The sequence below is a fragment of the Heptranchias perlo genome, chromosome 11 (assembly GCF_035084215.1).
Source record: "Heptranchias perlo isolate sHepPer1 chromosome 11, sHepPer1.hap1, whole genome shotgun sequence".
Lineage (NCBI taxonomy): Eukaryota > Metazoa > Chordata > Chondrichthyes > Hexanchiformes > Hexanchidae > Heptranchias > Heptranchias perlo.
Genome location: NC_090335.1, coordinates 8,376,325 through 8,393,575, shown reverse-complemented (window position 1 = coordinate 8,393,575; position 17,251 = coordinate 8,376,325). Strand labels below are relative to the sequence as shown.

At 46.2% G+C, this 17,251-nt stretch overlaps 1 protein-coding gene across 1 annotated transcript in view; it reads left to right on the top strand.

Annotated features, from left to right (window-relative positions):
- The window catches only part of vwa8 (von Willebrand factor A domain containing 8), a 387,545-nt gene that overhangs the window by 286,774 nt on the left and 83,520 nt on the right, over positions 1-17,251 (top strand). The window contains exons 33-37 of the mRNA XM_067992504.1: positions 2,050-2,159; positions 5,793-5,947; positions 8,882-9,083; positions 13,466-13,547; positions 14,104-14,308. Of these exons, the coding sequence (XP_067848605.1) occupies positions 2,050-2,159; positions 5,793-5,947; positions 8,882-9,083; positions 13,466-13,547; positions 14,104-14,308 (754 nt within the window). The remainder of the gene's footprint in view (positions 1-2,049; positions 2,160-5,792; positions 5,948-8,881; positions 9,084-13,465; positions 13,548-14,103; positions 14,309-17,251) is intronic.

Sequence of the window (17,251 nt, the reverse complement as noted above, 5' to 3'; positions counted from 1 at the left end):
GTCCAAGTGACTGTTAATTTTGTCCCGGATTATCGTTTCTAAAAGTTTCCCCACTACCGAGGCTAAACTTACTGGCCTGTAGTTGCTGGGTTTATCCTTGCACTCTTTTTTGAACAAGGGTGTAACATTTGCAATTCTCCAGTCCTCTGGCACCACCCCCATATCTACGGATGATTGGAAGATTATGGCCAGTACCTCCGCAATTTCCACCCTTACTTCCCTCAGCAACCTAGGATGCATCCCATCTGGACTGGGTGACTTATCTGCTTTAAGTACAGCTAGCCTTTCTAGTACCTCCTCTTTATCAATTTTTAGCCCATCCAATATCTCAAGTACCTCCTCTTTTATTGTGACTTTGGCAGCATCTTCTTCCTTGGTAAAGATAGATGCAAATTACTCAATTAGTACCTCAGCCATGCCCTCTGCCTCCAAGCGTAGATCTTCTTTTTGGTCCCTAATCGGTCCCATCCCTCCTTTTACTACTCGTTTACTGTTTACATGCCTATAGAAGACTTTTGGATTCCCTTTAATGTTAGCTGCCAATCTATTCTCTTTGCCTCTCTTATTTCCTTTTTTGCTTCCCCTCTGAACTTTCTATATTCAGCCTGGTTCTCACTTGTAATATCTGTCAAACATCCCTTTTTCTGTTTCATCTTACTCTCCATCTCTTTTGTCATCCAGGGCGCTCTGGTTTTAATTGCCCTTCCTTTCTCCCGTGTGGGAATGTACCTTCACTGTACCCGAACCATCTCCTCTTTAAAGGCCGCCCATTGTTCAATTACAGTTTTGCCTGCCAATCTTTGATTCCAATTTACCCGGGCCAGATCTGTTCTTATCCCACTGAAATTGGGCCTCCTCCAATTGAGTATTTTTACTTTTACTGGAGTGGTTCTTGTCCTTTTCCATGGCTATTCTAAACCTTATGATACTGTGATCGCTGTTCCCTAAATGTTCCTCCTCTGACACTTGCTCCACTTGGCCCACCTCATTCCCCAGAACCAGATCCAGCAATGCCTCCTTCCTCATTGGGCTGGAAACGTACTGGTCAAGAAAGTTCTCCTGGATACACTTCAAAAATTCCTCCCCCTCTTTACCCCTTACACTATTACTATCCCAGTCTATGTTAGGATAGTTGAAGTCCCCCATTATCACTAGTCTATGGCTTCTGCACATCTCTGTAATGTTTTATTTTGCCTTAGGTCTCTTGTATACTAAAATCTTTTAATGTTTATTTCTTGTGTCTTCCCCCTCTTCCCCCCCGCCCCCCCCCCCCAGTTTGAAATTGCGCCAAGTTACATAACCTTGGACGCTCATGCACAGTTCTGTTGTTTAAAGAAATTTGTTATTCTTTTTAACCTTTTCATTGCCCTCACAGAAAGACTTTGCTCCATTTTAATTTTTTGACCTACGTTTCAAACGGGGCCATGATCCCTTGAGTGTTTGTGCTCTTCTGCTGCAGGGAAGCCCGCCAGACAGACATGCCCGCCAAGCAAAACCTTCCCCTGGGCTCCCTCCTAGCCCTAAATCTGTGTCTTTCTCTAGTTTCTCTCCTCTCTCCCCACATGCCCTCTCAGAGGGGTTAAGAGGGGTTTGGGCAGAGACACGTCGGGCCTGATTGTGCCCGATGGGGTCCAGGTAGATCTGTTGATGGATGGCCAAACCAGTTTTGCCCCAGGTAAAGTTAAGGATGCACTCCTGGGATTTGAGGGAGTGAAGTTGGGGGCCATTCCAGGGGGAGCAACTGGGATGGGGGATAGTAAGGGTTATTGTAAAAAATCATAAATCTGTGTCGTTATCAATAATTCTAATTGGGAACAACATTTCTGTAGTTCAAATTCAATAAAATGCATTTCAAAGACAAGAATAATTTTAACAAGGTTCCATTCTCTGTGAAGGTCATTTTGATCACTGAGAAACTGGGAGTGCTGTGAGTTGAATGCACTGGTTCCAGGCTTGACACTCCGATCCGGGAGCAGAGCCTCACAACATTTACCCTTTAATCTATCTTCCTCCAATTATTAACAGAGTCTTGCTTTTATCGACTTTCAGGAAGTTTCTCCTGACGAAGCCAATGCATGTCGAATCTGACTTGTCTGGAGTTTGTCAGCTGCATGCAATAAATGAGGAGCCAGTCAGCACGGGATTTGGGATCACAGCAGGTATGTGATTTGCTCAGAAGAGATTCGCTTTGTGTTTGTAGCCTCGAGGAGCTGTGAGCAGCCTTAGATCGCTTGTGTACTAAATGCACGTGGATACTTTGCGATGGTGTCTTTGCCGAGTGTCTCCTTCACTAAATTTTTGGGGGGGGGCAGGGAGGGGAGAGAGGGCACAGGACTTGATGCCGACTGAAGCCAGGGAGCCAGGGTGGAAGGAGGAGAATTGCAGAGGATGGGTCACACTTCAGGCCTTGTTGCAAGAACCTCAGTGGTATCCCTGGACACCCCACGTGTGCTAAGGCCTTGGGGTCCAACTCCATGCAACACTCGAGCATTGCCGTTGGTGCAAAGAATCAAGGGTAAAACATTGAAGCTATTATCAGGACTCTGTTCCGCACTGACTCACAGGGCAAGGGGAAGGGACTGAGGGCCCTCTGCAGCTTGAACAATCTCTTTAATGTCAGTTCATGTTAAAGAAGTCCCAGCGTCACATGGCACAGGAGCACTGGCAGAGCATCAGCAGATCAGAGGATCAGGTCGGTCTTCCTCTAAGGCAAACTGGACCAATATCATCAAGGAAGATCTTAACTCTGCTTCAGTGTGGGTTGCTACCATTACCATGGTAATCACCATGACACCGACTACAACAAAAGGCTTGAAGTGTCACTCATCCTCTGCAGTTCCCTTCTTCCACTGCTCCCCTGGCTTCAGTCGGGATCAAGTCCTCCCACCTCCCGACCCCCCTAAAACATTCAGAGGGCCTGGTGCAATCTACCCTGTGCAAGTGATTCACTATAACACAGACAGGTTGAAGACTGTTAAATCTCAAGATGTCAGCCTCACTAACCCTTCTACTGTCATCCAATACTCGGTCCATGCAGTCGGAAGCTATGCAACACTGTCAGTGATTGAGGAACTCTGATTCGTTTGCATCAGTGTAGCCAAGAATCATCCAACCGGGTAATGAAGAATCTGTTCACTTTCCAGTTGGCCGGGGGAAGGCAAGGTGTCGCGAGGATGCACGTGTCGGGCGACCAATAAGTGGGGGGCAGTTGGAGGGAGGAGGTCATGTGATGAAACCTCCAGGAATATATCCAGCCCGAGTTGGCAGCCCTAGGCTGCTCACTGGATCCAGGGAACCTCTCGGTGAGGGGCTACTCTCTCACCTCTCGTAGAATACCTCAAACTTGGTTGGGAAAAAGTGGGGCAGTGTAACTGGTGAATTTTACTGAGTATCTCTTTACTTCACCTGTCAGAAGAGGGAAATGGAACCAAAGTGGGTAAATGGAGTTAAGATACAGATCAGCCATGATCTAATTAAATGGCGGAACAGGCTCAAGGGGCTGAATGGCCTACTCCTGCCCCTAAGTCAGGCACTTATAATTCACCAATGACAAAGTGAAATGTGCAGTGATGGTATTCATACCTATTGTGTTATTAGTCACATCTCTTATCTCACAGTCCTCTCAGCAAGTACCTGATGGATTATTATACGTTATGGAGCCATGGTGGTGTTTTGGGGTGGGGGGGTGTTTTGGAGTAGGGGGATTGTTTTGGAGTTGTGGGGGGGGTGGGGTTTGGGGTAGGGGGTGTGATGTCTTTCAGCCAGGTATTGATCTTTGCAAAAGCTGAAAAAGGAATCAGTTGTAGTCCCCCCCAAAATAACACAGGCCTGAAATGACCAGTAACAATTGTATATTCTGAGACCTGGCAGGTAACACCTGTCTGTCTGCACACTGATTGCCTTGGCAACGGGCAGTTGAAAAAACTGTCTGTAATCACCAAGTATTGTTCTGTGAATTATAAATGCGATTTCATTTCGAGGATTTCATTTTCACATCGTTCACCTGACGAAGGAGGAAGCCTCCGAAAGCTTGTGAATTTAAAATAAAATTGCTGGACTATAACTTGGTGTTGTAAAATTGTTTACAATTGTCAACCCCAGTCCATCACCGGCATCTCCACATCAGTAACAATTGAGAATGAGCTGAGAGGAAATGAAAATCCATCATGGTGTTCGGACTACATGGCCCAATTATCTTCAATAAGAAATAGAAACAGAAAATGCTGGAAACATTCAGCCAGTGAGGCAGCATCTGTGGAGAGAGAAACAGAGTTAACGTTTCAGGTTGATGACCTTTCATCAGGACTGGAAGATGCTGGCGATGAACAGTTAATAAGCAAATACAGAATCAGGGTAAAGGGGAGTGGGGGAAAGAACAAAAGCAAAGGTCTGTGACAGGGTGGAGGGTAAGAGTGATTAAATGACAAAAGGGGTTATGGTGCAAGGCAAGTGGAGGTGGTAATGGGACAAACATGAGGATGAGGTGTAAATGGTTACAGAATGTCCAAGACTTGCTTAAAAGCTGTTCATCGCCAGCATCTTCCAGTTCTGATGAACAGTCATCGACCCGAAATGTTAACTGTTTCTCTCTCCACAGATGCTGCCTAACCTGCTGAGTATTTCCAGCATTTTCTGTTTTTATTTCAGATTTCCAACACCCGCAGTATTTTGTTTTGTCTTGGATCAGAATTGAGGGTGAATTATATTGTTAACACGAAAGGGATTTTTGTTTTCTTTTGCCATCGGACTTACATTATTTAAAGAAAGAACTTCCATTTATATACAACAACAACTTGCATTTATATAGTGCCTTTAACGTAGTAAAACGTCCCAAGGCGCTTCACAGGACTGATTATCAAACATAATTTCACACTGAGCTACATAAGGAGATATTAGGTCAGGTGACCAAAATCTTGGTCAAAGAGGTAGATTTTAAGGAGCATCTTAAAGGAGGAGAGAGAGGTAGAGAGGTGGAGAGGTTTAGGGAGGGAATTCCAGAGCTTTAGGCTAAGGCAGCTGAAGGCATGGCCGCCAATAGTGGAGCAATTAAAATCGGGGATGCGCAAGAGGCCAGAATTGGAGGAGCGCAGAGATCTCAGAGGGTTGTAGGGCTGGAGGAGGTTACAGAGATAGGGAGGGGCGAGGCCATGAAGGAATTTGAAAACAAGGGACGATAATTTTAAAACTGAGGCGTTCCCGGACCAGGAGCCAGTGTAAGTCAGCAAGCACAGGGGTGATGGGTGAACAGGACTTGGTGCGAGTTAGGATACGTGCAACAGAGTTTTGGATGAGCTCAAGTTTATGGAGGACATAACACTTTATTCCATCCTCAGGACTTCCCAAAACGCCTCACAACTAATGGATTACCTTTGAAGTGTAGTGACTTATTATTGTAGACAAACGTAGCAGCCAATTTGCATGCAGCAAGATCTCACCAAAAGCAAGTGAGATAATCTGCTTTGGCAGTGTTGGTTAAGGGAGGAATATTGGCCAGGGAGAGTGCTCAGCTCTTCTCCAGTAGCCCCTTGGGATCTTTTACACCCGACTGAGTAGGCAAAAGAGGTCTTGGATTAATTTCTCATCCCAAAGGTGACACCTCTAACGATGGAACATTCCCTCAGTACTACACTGAAGTGTCAGCCAAGTCTATCGTGGGGTTTGAACCCACAGCCTTCTGACTCAGAGGTGAGGGTGCAACCAACTGAGTGCAAAATGACACCTGTTTGATTTATTGATTCCATACCGATTGTTCATGACACACTACTGATAGCTTTTTCTTCCATTTATTTCAGCCCATGAGCTCTTAAGCCCCTGTACAGTGTCAAAGGAGGAGTTACCCTCAGAAAACCTGAGCGCAGCCCTGGGCCAGAAGATTGTGTCTCCAAATCGGATTCTGTCTGATGAAAGCAGCTATGCAACCATTATTGTCGGGTTTCCCGATCTAATGGTAAGGCACAGATCGAAGGAGCAGGTCTCAGTTCAGTAAGAAATGTTGCAGTTTCCAGTTGTCTCTGAGTGATTACCTGACAAGTGAAGGGGGTTGATTTTCAACTTGCCGCCTGGGTATGAAACTGACTGTGTGGATCGGCCACCTGTTTTAGAAAACGCCCGGTTTTCATTTCCATTTAACTTGATTCCAATGGAGAGGAGGATCAGTGGTTTCTGTAACGGGCAGTCGATTCACCAGTTCTACGCCTGGGTTGAAAATCTATCCCAATGTATCTTCTTAAGTGTAAACAATTTTACAACACCAAGTTATAGTCCAGCAATTTTATTTTAAATTCACAAGCTTTCGGAGGCTACCTCCTTCCTCAGGTGAACGATGTGGAAGGAGGAGTTACCCTCCCTCACCTGAGGAAGGAGGTAGCCTCCGAAAGCTTGTGAATTTAAAATAAAATTGCTGGACTATAACTTGGTGTTGTAAAATTGTTTACAATTGTCAACCCCAGTCCATCACCGGCATCTCCACATCTTCTTAAGTGATCAGGACTTTGTCTTCTATCTTCCTTTGTTCTCGCCTGTTCAACACTCCCACAATTTATTATTTGTATTTATTTCTCTTTATACCCATGCTTAGAAACATGCAAAGAAGCTGAAAAAGCAGCTCCATCCTCATCATGTACTCCTGACTCCATTACCCGTGCACATGGCCAGCCCATTTCATGAATCGAAGTTGAACATGTCACGCCCGAACACAGCGCAGATCTGGAATCCGAGTAAATAGACTACACGGAGTGTTCGCACTGTAAACAGTGCACGTTATCACTTTAAAACAATCCCTGATAGTACCAGATGCTTCATCTCATAGGGCAGCCCCTCTTGCTCCAGAAACTTGAGATACTGCGCCACATGCAAACAGAAATTGAGAATGCAAGCGTTGCAGAGCGGATGCAAGGAATCAGTGATCAGCATGTTACACATACGTGCATGTATGATGGGTGAAATGGCGAGGCTGCACTGCTGGTGTGGAGCATTGCCACTGGTGGGTGCAGTGTTAGGGCGCCAGTGGTGGATGCAATGCTAGGATGCCAGTGGTGGGTGCAGTGTTAGGGCGCAACTGATGGGTACAATGTTAGGGCCCACCGGTGGGTGCAGTGTCAGGGCCCACCGGTGGGTGCAGTGTCAGGGCCCACCGGTGGGTGCAGTGTCAGGGCCCACCGGTGGGTGCAGTGTCAGGGCCCACCGGTGGGTGCAGTGTCAGGGCCCACCGGTGGGTGCAGTGTCAGGGCCCACCGGTGGGTGCAGTGTCAGGGCCCACCGGTGGGTGCAGTGTCAGGGCCCACCGGTGGGTGCAGTGTCAGGGCCCACCGGTGGGTGCAGCGTCAGGGCCCACCGGTGGGTGCAGCGTCAGGGCCCACCGGTGGGTGCAGCGTCAGGGCCCACCGGTGGGTGCAGCGTCAGGGCCCACCGGTGGGTGCAGCGTCAGGGCCCACCGGTGGGTGCAGCGTCAGGGCCCACCGGTGGGTGCAGCGTCAGGGCCCACCGGTGGGTGCAGCGTCAGGGCCCACCGGTGGGTGCAGCGTCAGGGCCCACCGGTGGGTGCAGCGTCAGGGCCCACCGGTGGGTGCAGCGTCAGGGCCCACCGGTGGGTGCAGTGTCAGGGCGCCAGTGTTACTGCATGATCTCCAACTCGCCCCTCGCGAGGTTGCCCAGCACAATTTCAGTCCTGATGTTTAGTTTCTACTTTTAAGGGCACGACTTAATGTTTGCTTACTCTGCCCGTATATCTCCAATCATGGAGCAGGCTCTTTACATCAAATTACGATGCATAAGTGGCTCTCAATAAACCTGCTGCCTGTTTTTTCCGTTCTGAACATGTTACTGATTTTAAAAACTGGAAGTACTGAAAGTAAATGAACTGACTCTTGTGAACATCAACAATTCAGCCCACCACTCAGCCCATCCAACGCAACCTACCCCACCACTCAGCCCATCCAACGCAACCTACCCCACCACTCAGCCCATCTAATCCAACCTACTCCACCACTCAGCCCATCCAATCCAACCTACTCCACCACTCAGCCCATCCAACGCAACCTACCCCACCACTCAGCCCATCCAATCCAACCTACCCCGCCACTCAGCCCACCCAATCCAACCTACCCCGCCACTCAGCCCATCCAATCCAACCTACTCCACCACTCATCCCATCCAATGCAACCTACCCCACCACTCAGCCCATCCAATGCAACCTACCCCTCCTCACAGCCCATCCAATCCAACCTACCCTGCCACTCAGCCCATCCAACCCAATCTACCCCATCGCTTAGCCCATCCAACCCAACAAATCCCACCATCCAGCCCTATCCCAACTAAACTACGCCACCGTCCATTCCCATCCAACCCAACCCAACCCACCCCACAATCTGGCCCCATCCAACCCAACCAATCCCACCATCCATCGAACAAGAATTTATTACTTTCTTCAGATCCTGTCCTCCTCCCTTTCAAAACCGCTACCACCTCTTGCTCAAAATAAATCTGCAGCCTGAGTCTACTCAGACTTCAATGTGTAAACTTTGTACGGCAGCTCAATGGGAAAACGAGTTGGTGAATCAATGCAAAAGTCTCCATAATTTGAACCCCCGCCCCCCCCCCTTTCCCGTTTTTCTGGGGAATTCCAAGAAACAAGTGCACCAACCGCCCTATTCCTCCAATCTGCATGCCCATCGAGTTTCCTACTTGTGTTATGTGTGCTTTGTTTCTAATCAATGAGAAATTTAAGGAAATTGCATTGTCGGGTTTACTATCGAAATACACTTTAATGACAACTGCACAGATAATGAGAGCCTCTGGCCAGCTTTTCTGTTTTCTTTTAGTAATTATTAATTTTATGCTGATTAAATCCTTGGTTACTTACTACTGGAATGTGTCCCTGCAGTCTCCCAATGAGGTGTACACGTGGCAACGAAGGGCTCCGTTGAGCAGCAGTGATGCTGGCTCCCCAGGGGATACCTTCTTCAATAGGAGCAGTCAGTCTGGGAATGTGAAACAGGCCAACTGCGTAACCCTGACAGGAACAAACCAGGTGATTCGAGCTGTTGCTGCCGGAGAGGTGCCTCTAAGTGAAATCTACCCAAAAGGTTAGTGCGGTGCTGAGGTGCAGCATACGGTCCCTTCAGATAGAAGTATCGTCATGTCAGGCTCCCAGTCTAAAAAACAAATCAGGTCAGAACAGAACCACATTCGTAGCTTTCAACATTCGCCATGAGACCCACTCCTGCTCTCTGCACCCCACTCCCACTAAAGTGCTAACCACCCCATTTCCCTTCCTGGCCGCATGCTAGCTGACATTGTAAATAGTTCCCTCTCTTCAGGTACTGTCCTCCTCCCTTTCAAAACCACTATCATCATTCGCTTGCTCAAAAAAAAAGCAACTTCAATCTTCTGTCTTTACAAACTACCGCTCCATCTCCAACCTCCCTTTCCTCTCCAAAGTCCTTGAACATGTTTTCGCCACGCGGATCTGTGCCCATCTCTCCCGCAGCTCGCTGTTTCAATCTCTCCAATCAGTTTTCCAACCCTCCCACAACACTGAAATGGCCCCAACATAAGTCAAGGACGACTTTCTCTGTGACTGTGACAATGATGCATTATCCCTCCTTGACCTCCTTGTTGCTTTCAGCAGATGACCACATCATTCTCATCCAATCCCTCTCTTCCATTGTTAGCTCGGTGGGACTGCACTCGTCTGGTTTCACTCTTACCTATCCAGTTGTAGAACACATTATCTCTAACAATGGCTTCCCCTCCTGCCCACCCGCACTGTCAGTTCGGGAGTTCCTCAAGGATCTGTCCTTGACCCCCTTCTCTTCCTTGACTACTTGCTGTCCTTAGCGACATCATCTGCAAACATGGGGTTAGCTTCCACATGTACACTGATGACACTCAGCTCTAAGTCTTTGCCATCTTTCGTGACCCCTCCACTGGTTCCAGTACAACAGAAAATCTTGGATGAGCTGCAATTCCTCCTTTCGGGGTGGCAGGCAGTGACTAGTGGGGTACTGCAGGGATCAGTGCTTGGGCCCCAGCTATTCACAATATATATCAATGATTTGGATGAGGGAACCAAATGTAATATTTCCAAGTTTGCTGACGACACGAAACTAGGTGGGATCATGAGTTGTGTGGAGGATGCAAAGAGGCTTCAAGACAATTTAGACAAGTTGAGTGAGTGGGCAAATACATGGCAGATGCAGTATAATGTGGATAAATGTGAAGTTATCCACTTCAGAAGGAAAAACAGAAAGGCAGAGTATTATTTAAGTGGTGATAGATTGGGGAATGTTGATGTACAAAGGGACCTGGGTGTCCTTGTACATCAGTCACTGAAAGCAAACATGCAGGTGCAGCAAGCAGTTAGGAAGGCAAATGGTATGTTGGCCTTCATTGCAAGAGGATTTGAATACAGGAGCAAGGATGTCTAACTGCAGTTATACAGGACCTTGGTGAGACCACACTTGGAGTATTGTGTGCAGTTTTGGTCTCCTTACCTAAGAAAGGATATACTTGCCATAGAGGGAGTGCAGCGAAGGTTCACCAGACTGATCCCTGGGATGGCAGGACTGTCATATGAGGAGAGATTGGGTCAACTTGGCCTGTATTCACTCGAGTTTAGAAGAATGAGAGGGGATCTCATTGAAACATATCAAATTCTGACAGGGCTAGACAGACTGGATGCAGGGAGGATGTTTCCCCTGGCTGGGGGGTCCAGAACGAGGGGTCACAGTCTCAGGATACGGGGTAGGATATTTCGGACTGAGATGAGGAGAAATTTCTTCACTCAGAGGGTGGTGAACCTGTGGAATTCTCTACCACAGAAGGCTGTGGAGGCCAAGTTACTGAATATATTTAAGAAGGAGCTAGATAGATTTCTAGACACAAAAGGCATCAAAGGGTATGGGGAGAGAGCAGGAATATGGTATTGAGATAGAGGATCAGCCATGATCATATTGAATGGCGGAGCAGGCTTGAAGGGCCGAATGACCTACTCCTGCTCCTATTTTCTATGTTTTAAACATTGGGAAGACCAAAGCCAGTGTCTTTGGTCCCGACTGCAAACTCCAAACCGCTACCACTGACTCCATCCCCCTACCTGGGCACTATCTTAACCTAAGCCAGACTGTTCACAACCTCTATGTTCTGTTCAACCCTGAGCTGAGTTCCTGACCATATATCTTCTTAGACACAAACATCACCTACTTCCATCTCCAGAACATCGTCCACCTCCTCCCCTACCTAAGGCTATCTGCTGCTTGAAACCCTTATCCATGATTTTGTCACCTCTTTACTGTTTCAAAGCTCTCCTGGCCAGCTTACCATCCTCCAACCTCTGTAAACTTCAATTCATCCGAAACTCATACTGTCCATAATCCTGTGCTGCACCAACTCCCACTCACCCATTACCCCTGCACTTGTTGACCTGCATTGGCTCCCGGTCTCCCACTGCCTCAGATTGAAAATTCTCATTTTTGTGCTTAAATCCCTTCATAGCCTCGCCCCTCCCTATCTCTGTAACCTCCTCCAGCCCTACAACCCTCCGAGATCTCTCCATTCCTCTGACTCCAGCCTCTTATACATTCCCACTTCCTTTGCCCCACCATTGGTTCCTTCAGCCACCCGGATCCCATGCTGTAGAATTTCCCCCCAAAACCCCTCTGCATCTCCACTTCACTCTTTCTCCTCCTTTAAGACCCTCCTGAAAACCTCATCTCTTTGATCAAGCTTTTAGTCAACGCTCCTAATCTCCTTCTTTGGCGCAGTGTCCTTTTATTCACCTCTGTGATGCAACTTGGGACATTTGTCTGCATTAGATACACTATATAAATGTAAGTTGTTGGCCTTTTAGCATGATCAGCTATCTCTATTAATTAATCCCTTGCTGACAAGTGTAATCCTAGTGAATGTAGCCATAAAATAACCACATTACTTGCATCTCAAACCTTTCTGGTGAGAATGTGGAACTTGCTACCACATGGGGTGGTTGAGGCGAACAGTTTAGATGCATTTAAGGAGAAGCTAGATAAATATGATAGGGAGAAAGGAATAGAAGGTTATCCTGATAGGGTTAGATGAAGTAGGGTGGGAGCAGGCTTGTGTGGAGCATAAACACCGCATAGACCAGTTAGGCTGAATGGCCTGTTTCTGTGCTGTAATTTCCATGTAATTCTATGTAATACTAAATATTTAAGGGATTTGAATTTTTTAAACTTGTTTTCTAAATTGTACTGTAATTTGACAAAAGATAATTTATGGTCATAAGTTTAAGCCCCACTCTGGGACTTGAGCACAGCACCTTGGCTGACACTTTGGTGTAATTCTGGGAGAGTAGTGCATTGCTGGGAAGTGCTGCCTTTCAAATGGGACATTAAACTGAAGCCCTGTCTGCCTGTTCAGGTGGATATTGAAGATCCTGTAGCAATATTAGAAAGAAGGGCAGGGAATTCAGCTAATGTCTTGGCCAACATTCCTCCCTCCACCAACATCGTGGATTAACTGGCCCTTCATCTCCTCTGTTAACATAGCTCAGCGGTGCCTGCATTTCAAAAGTAATTAATTGGTTGTGAAATATTTTGGCTTATCCTGAGGACATGATAAGGCACACTATTAAAGCAAGTTCTTTCTTTCAAAAGCCTTTTCCCTTTCATATTTTCCACTAGAATCCTGAACTAGTGATTAGCATCATTACTGTGCTGTTTTTAGAAGGTATTATCTATAAGGACATTGCACAAAAAGGGATAAAAGAATAGTTAATTCATTTAATATCACTGGTCTTTCTACAACTGAGTGAATGTACTTTGATCAGCTGAATTCTGTGTGCAGTGTACCACGTATTGAGTACAGCATGTAATAATGAATATGTTATAATGGGTTCTTACAGAATCATACAGCACAGAAGGAGGCCATTTGGCCCATCGTGCCTGTGCCGGCTCTTTGAAAGAGCTATCCAATCAGACCAATCCCCCTGCTCTTTCCCCCATAGCCCTGCAAATTTCTCCTTTTCAAGTGTTTATCCACTTCCATTTTGAAAGTTATTAGTGAATCTGCTTCCACCACCCTTTCAGGCAGTGCATTCCAGATCATAACTCGCTGTAAAATTTCTCTTCATCTCCTCTCTGGATTTTTTTGCCAATTATTTTAAATGTGTCCTCTGGTTACCGACCCTCCTGCCAGTGGAAACACTTGCTCCCTATCTACTCTATCAAAACCCCTCATAATTTTGAACATCTTGCTGCTGAATTACAGGTGACCTTTTCTAATTAAATCTCACTATCATAATTAGCAGGTAGGATGTGAAAATGGGAAAGACTGACAGTAATGGGTATCAGTGTGTAACTTGTGATCTGTTTTTCAAAGAGTGTTGCTGCTCATTCACCTTAAATAAGAATCGTGTGGGACTAAAGTGGCCAATGACTGGCCTGAATCACCCTGTGATGTGCTATTGATTTGTTTTCTTTTCTTGTAGATGTGAAGCCTCCAAACACTGCAGGATTCTTGGAAGTAACAGATCTGAATTCCAAAAAGATTAAATATATTCCCATTCCAAGGTGAGGAAACTACTAAATGGAATAGTTTCAGAAACAAAGGAACAGAAGTAGGCCATTCAGTCCCTGGAGCCTTTTCCGCCATTCAATGAGATCCTGGTTGATCTGTATCTTAACTCCATCAATACCCTTACCTAACAAAAATCTATCAATCTCAATTTTGAAATTTTCAATTGACCCCCAACCTAAGCAGCTTTTTGGGGGAGGGAGTTCCAGATTTCCACTACCCTTTGTGTGAAGAAATGCTTCCTGACATCACCCCTGAACTGCCTAGCTCTAATTTTAGGGGATATTAATCAGCTCATATTTATTTCAGGTACAAGTGCCAACTAATGGATGAAATCGGTGGGGAGTGCGCCCGCCTTTCCTGATATGCACTCCAGGCAGAGGAGGCTCCGTGTCTGGAGGGCCCATTTGGAAAATTGTCACCACAGTGTCAGCGTACTCCTGGAGTAGGGCTTGAACTCACAACCATCTGGCTCAGAACTGGCCAATTGGACTCCAGTAGTTTTAGACTGGGCTGGCTATACTGGTACTGTTGTGCTTTTCTTTCTTGCAGTGCTCTTTCCATCTCTCCCTACGCTCAGTGGCTGTCTAAGATCTCAGACACAGATGTCCTGATAGCGTCCATGGGAGCTGGAGGTGTGGTGACGGTGGATATGGGCGGGCACGTCCGGCTTTGGGAAACTGGATTCGATCATTTACAGCGCTCCCTGCTGGAGTGGAGAAACATGATCGGACAGGAGGATGGACGACCCCTACAGGTATAGAACCATTTAGAATAAACTTGTCTGGAAAAAAAGTAGGAAACAAATTCTTGTTGCCGTTGAAAGAAAGAAAGAACTTGCATTTATATAGCGCCTTTCACTACCGCAGGACGTCCCAACACGCTTTACAGGCAGTGAAGTACTTTTGAAGTGCAGTCACTGTTGTAATGTAGGAAATGCGGCTGTCAATTTACGCATAGCAAGGTCCCACAAACAGCAAAATAATAATGAACAGATAATACGTTTTTTTTAGTGATGTTGGTTGAGGGATAAATATTGGCCAGGACACCAGGAGAACTCCCCGCTCTTCTTCGAAATAGTATCATGGGATCTTTTACGTCTGCCTGAGAGGGCAGTCGGGGCCTCGGTTTAATGTCTCATCTAAAAGATGGCACCTCCGACAGTGCAGCACTCCCTCGCTCTGTACTGGAGTGTAAGCCTAGACCTTGTGCCCTAGTCTCTGGAGTGGGACTTGAACAGACATAAGAGTACTACCACTGAGCCACAGCAGCTTAATCAAGTGATGCAGCTGAGCTCGCTTATTATCACATTGTTTACCAGGTATACCATCATAAACATATTAAATAACATGCGAGATAAACTTATGGCAAGTCTAGTAGTGTTTGCAGATCCGATATCAACCTTACGGGCACATTTATAATAATGTTTCATTTTCTAAAATTATATGTTTGGGAGACTCTGCATCATGGGTTCAAGCCCCACTCCAGAGACTTGAGCACATAATCGAGGCTGACACTCCAGTGCAGTACTGAGGGAATGCTGCACTGTCGGAGGTGCCACCTTTTAGATGTGACATTAAACTGAGACCCTGTCTGCACGTTTAGTGAGACAGAGACAACCTATAGCGTACTCCCTGTGTCTTGGCCAATATTCGCCCCTCAACCAATATAACCAAAAACAGAGTATCTAGTCAGTCACTCTATTCGTCCTTTGTGGGAGCTTGCTGTGTGAAAATTGCCTGCCATATTTGCCTGCATAACAACAGTGACTCTGAGGGTCTGACCATCACTTTCCAATCCTCACTGGATACAGGCTTAGTGCCGGAGGATTGGAGGACTGCTAACGTTGTACCATTGTTTAAAAAGGGAGCGAAGGATAGACCGAGTAATTACAGGCCAGTCAGCCTAACCTTGGTGGTGAGCAAATGATTGGAATCAATTCTGAGAGACAGGATAAACCGTCAATTAGAAAGGCACGGAGTGATCAAGGACAGTCAGTATGGATTTGTTAAGGGACGGTCGTGTCTGAATGACTTGATTGAATTTTTTGAGGAGGTAACAAGGAGGGTCAATGAGGATAGCGCATTTGATGTAGTCTACATGGATTTTAGCAAGGCCTTTGACAAGGTCCCACTTGGCAGACTGGTCAAAAAAGTACAAGCCCTTGGGATCCAAGGGAGAGTGGCAAGTTGGATCCAAAATTGGCTCAGTGGCAGGAGGCAAAGGGTAATGGTCAATGGGTGTTTTTGTGAATGGAAGGCTGTTTCCAGTGGGGTTCCGCAGGGCTCAGTTCTAGGTCCCTTGCTTTTTGTGATATATATTAATGATTTAGACATAAATGTAGGGGGCATGATTAAGAAGTTTGCAGATGATACAAAAATTGGCCGTGTGTTTGATAGTGAGGAGGAAAGCTGTAGACTGCAGAAAGATATCAATGGACTAGTCAGGTGGGCAGAAAAGTGACAAACGGAATTCAATCCAGAGAAGTGTGAGGTACTGCATTTGGGGAGGGCAAACAAGGCAAGGGAGTACACAATAAATTGGAGGATACTGAAAGGTGTAGAGGAAGTGAGGGACTTTGGAGTGCATGTCCACAGATCCCTGAAGGTAGCAGGACAGGTAGATAAGGTGCTTAAGAAGGCATATGGAATATTAGCCGAGGCATAGAATATAAGAGCAGGGAGGTTATGCTAGAACTGGATAAAACACTAGTTAGGCCACAGCTTGAGTACTATGCACAGTTCTGGTCAGCACATTACAGGAAGGATGTAATTGCACTAGAGAGGGTACAGAGGAGATTTACGAGAATGTTGCCAGGACTGGAGAATTTTAGCTAAGAGAAAAGATTTGATAGGCTGGGGTTGTTTTCTTGAAACAGAGGAGGCTGAGGGGCCTATATAGAGTGGATAGGAAGGACCTATTTCGCTTAGCAGAGGGGTCAATAACAAGCGGGCATAGATTTAAAGTGATTGGTAGAAGGATTAGAGGGGAGCTGAGGAAAAAACTTTTCACCCAGAGGGTGGTGGGAGTCTGGAACTCACTGCCTGAAAGGGTGGTAGAGGCAGAAACCCTCAACTCATTTAAAAAGTACCAGGATGTGTACCTGAAGTGCCGTAACCTACAAGGCCAAGTGCTGGAAAGTGGGGTTAGGCTGGATGGCGCATTTTCAGCCGGCGCAAATGGCCTCCTTCTGTGCCGTAAATTTTCCATGATTCTATGAGTGACTGCACTTCAAAAGTACTTAGGAACATAGGAACAGGAGTAGGCCATTCAGCCCCTCGTGCCTGCTCCGCCATTTGATAAGATCATGGCTGATCTGTGATCTAACTCCATATACCCGCCTTTGGCCCATATCCCTTAATACTTTTGGTAATTGGCTGTGAAGCACTTTGTAATGTCCTGAGGATATGAAATGCTCTGTATAAATACAAGTTCTTTCTTTTCTCTGCATTGTGTTGTACATCTCATTGGAACATATACTTAAATACAAAATTACTTCTATTGTGTTATCTTTCGATGGTGATAATGAACCCAAAGAGTCTAATTAAACATAGAATAACAAGGAATAGGTTAGGTTACACGTGCGTTACGTTACGGAAGGGTTCAGATGGTGTCACGCTCACAAATATAAAGCTGGAGCAGTGTTCCATCATCTAACCACCAGTCATTGCACCTTTGGAGTATGCTTCCATCCACCTCG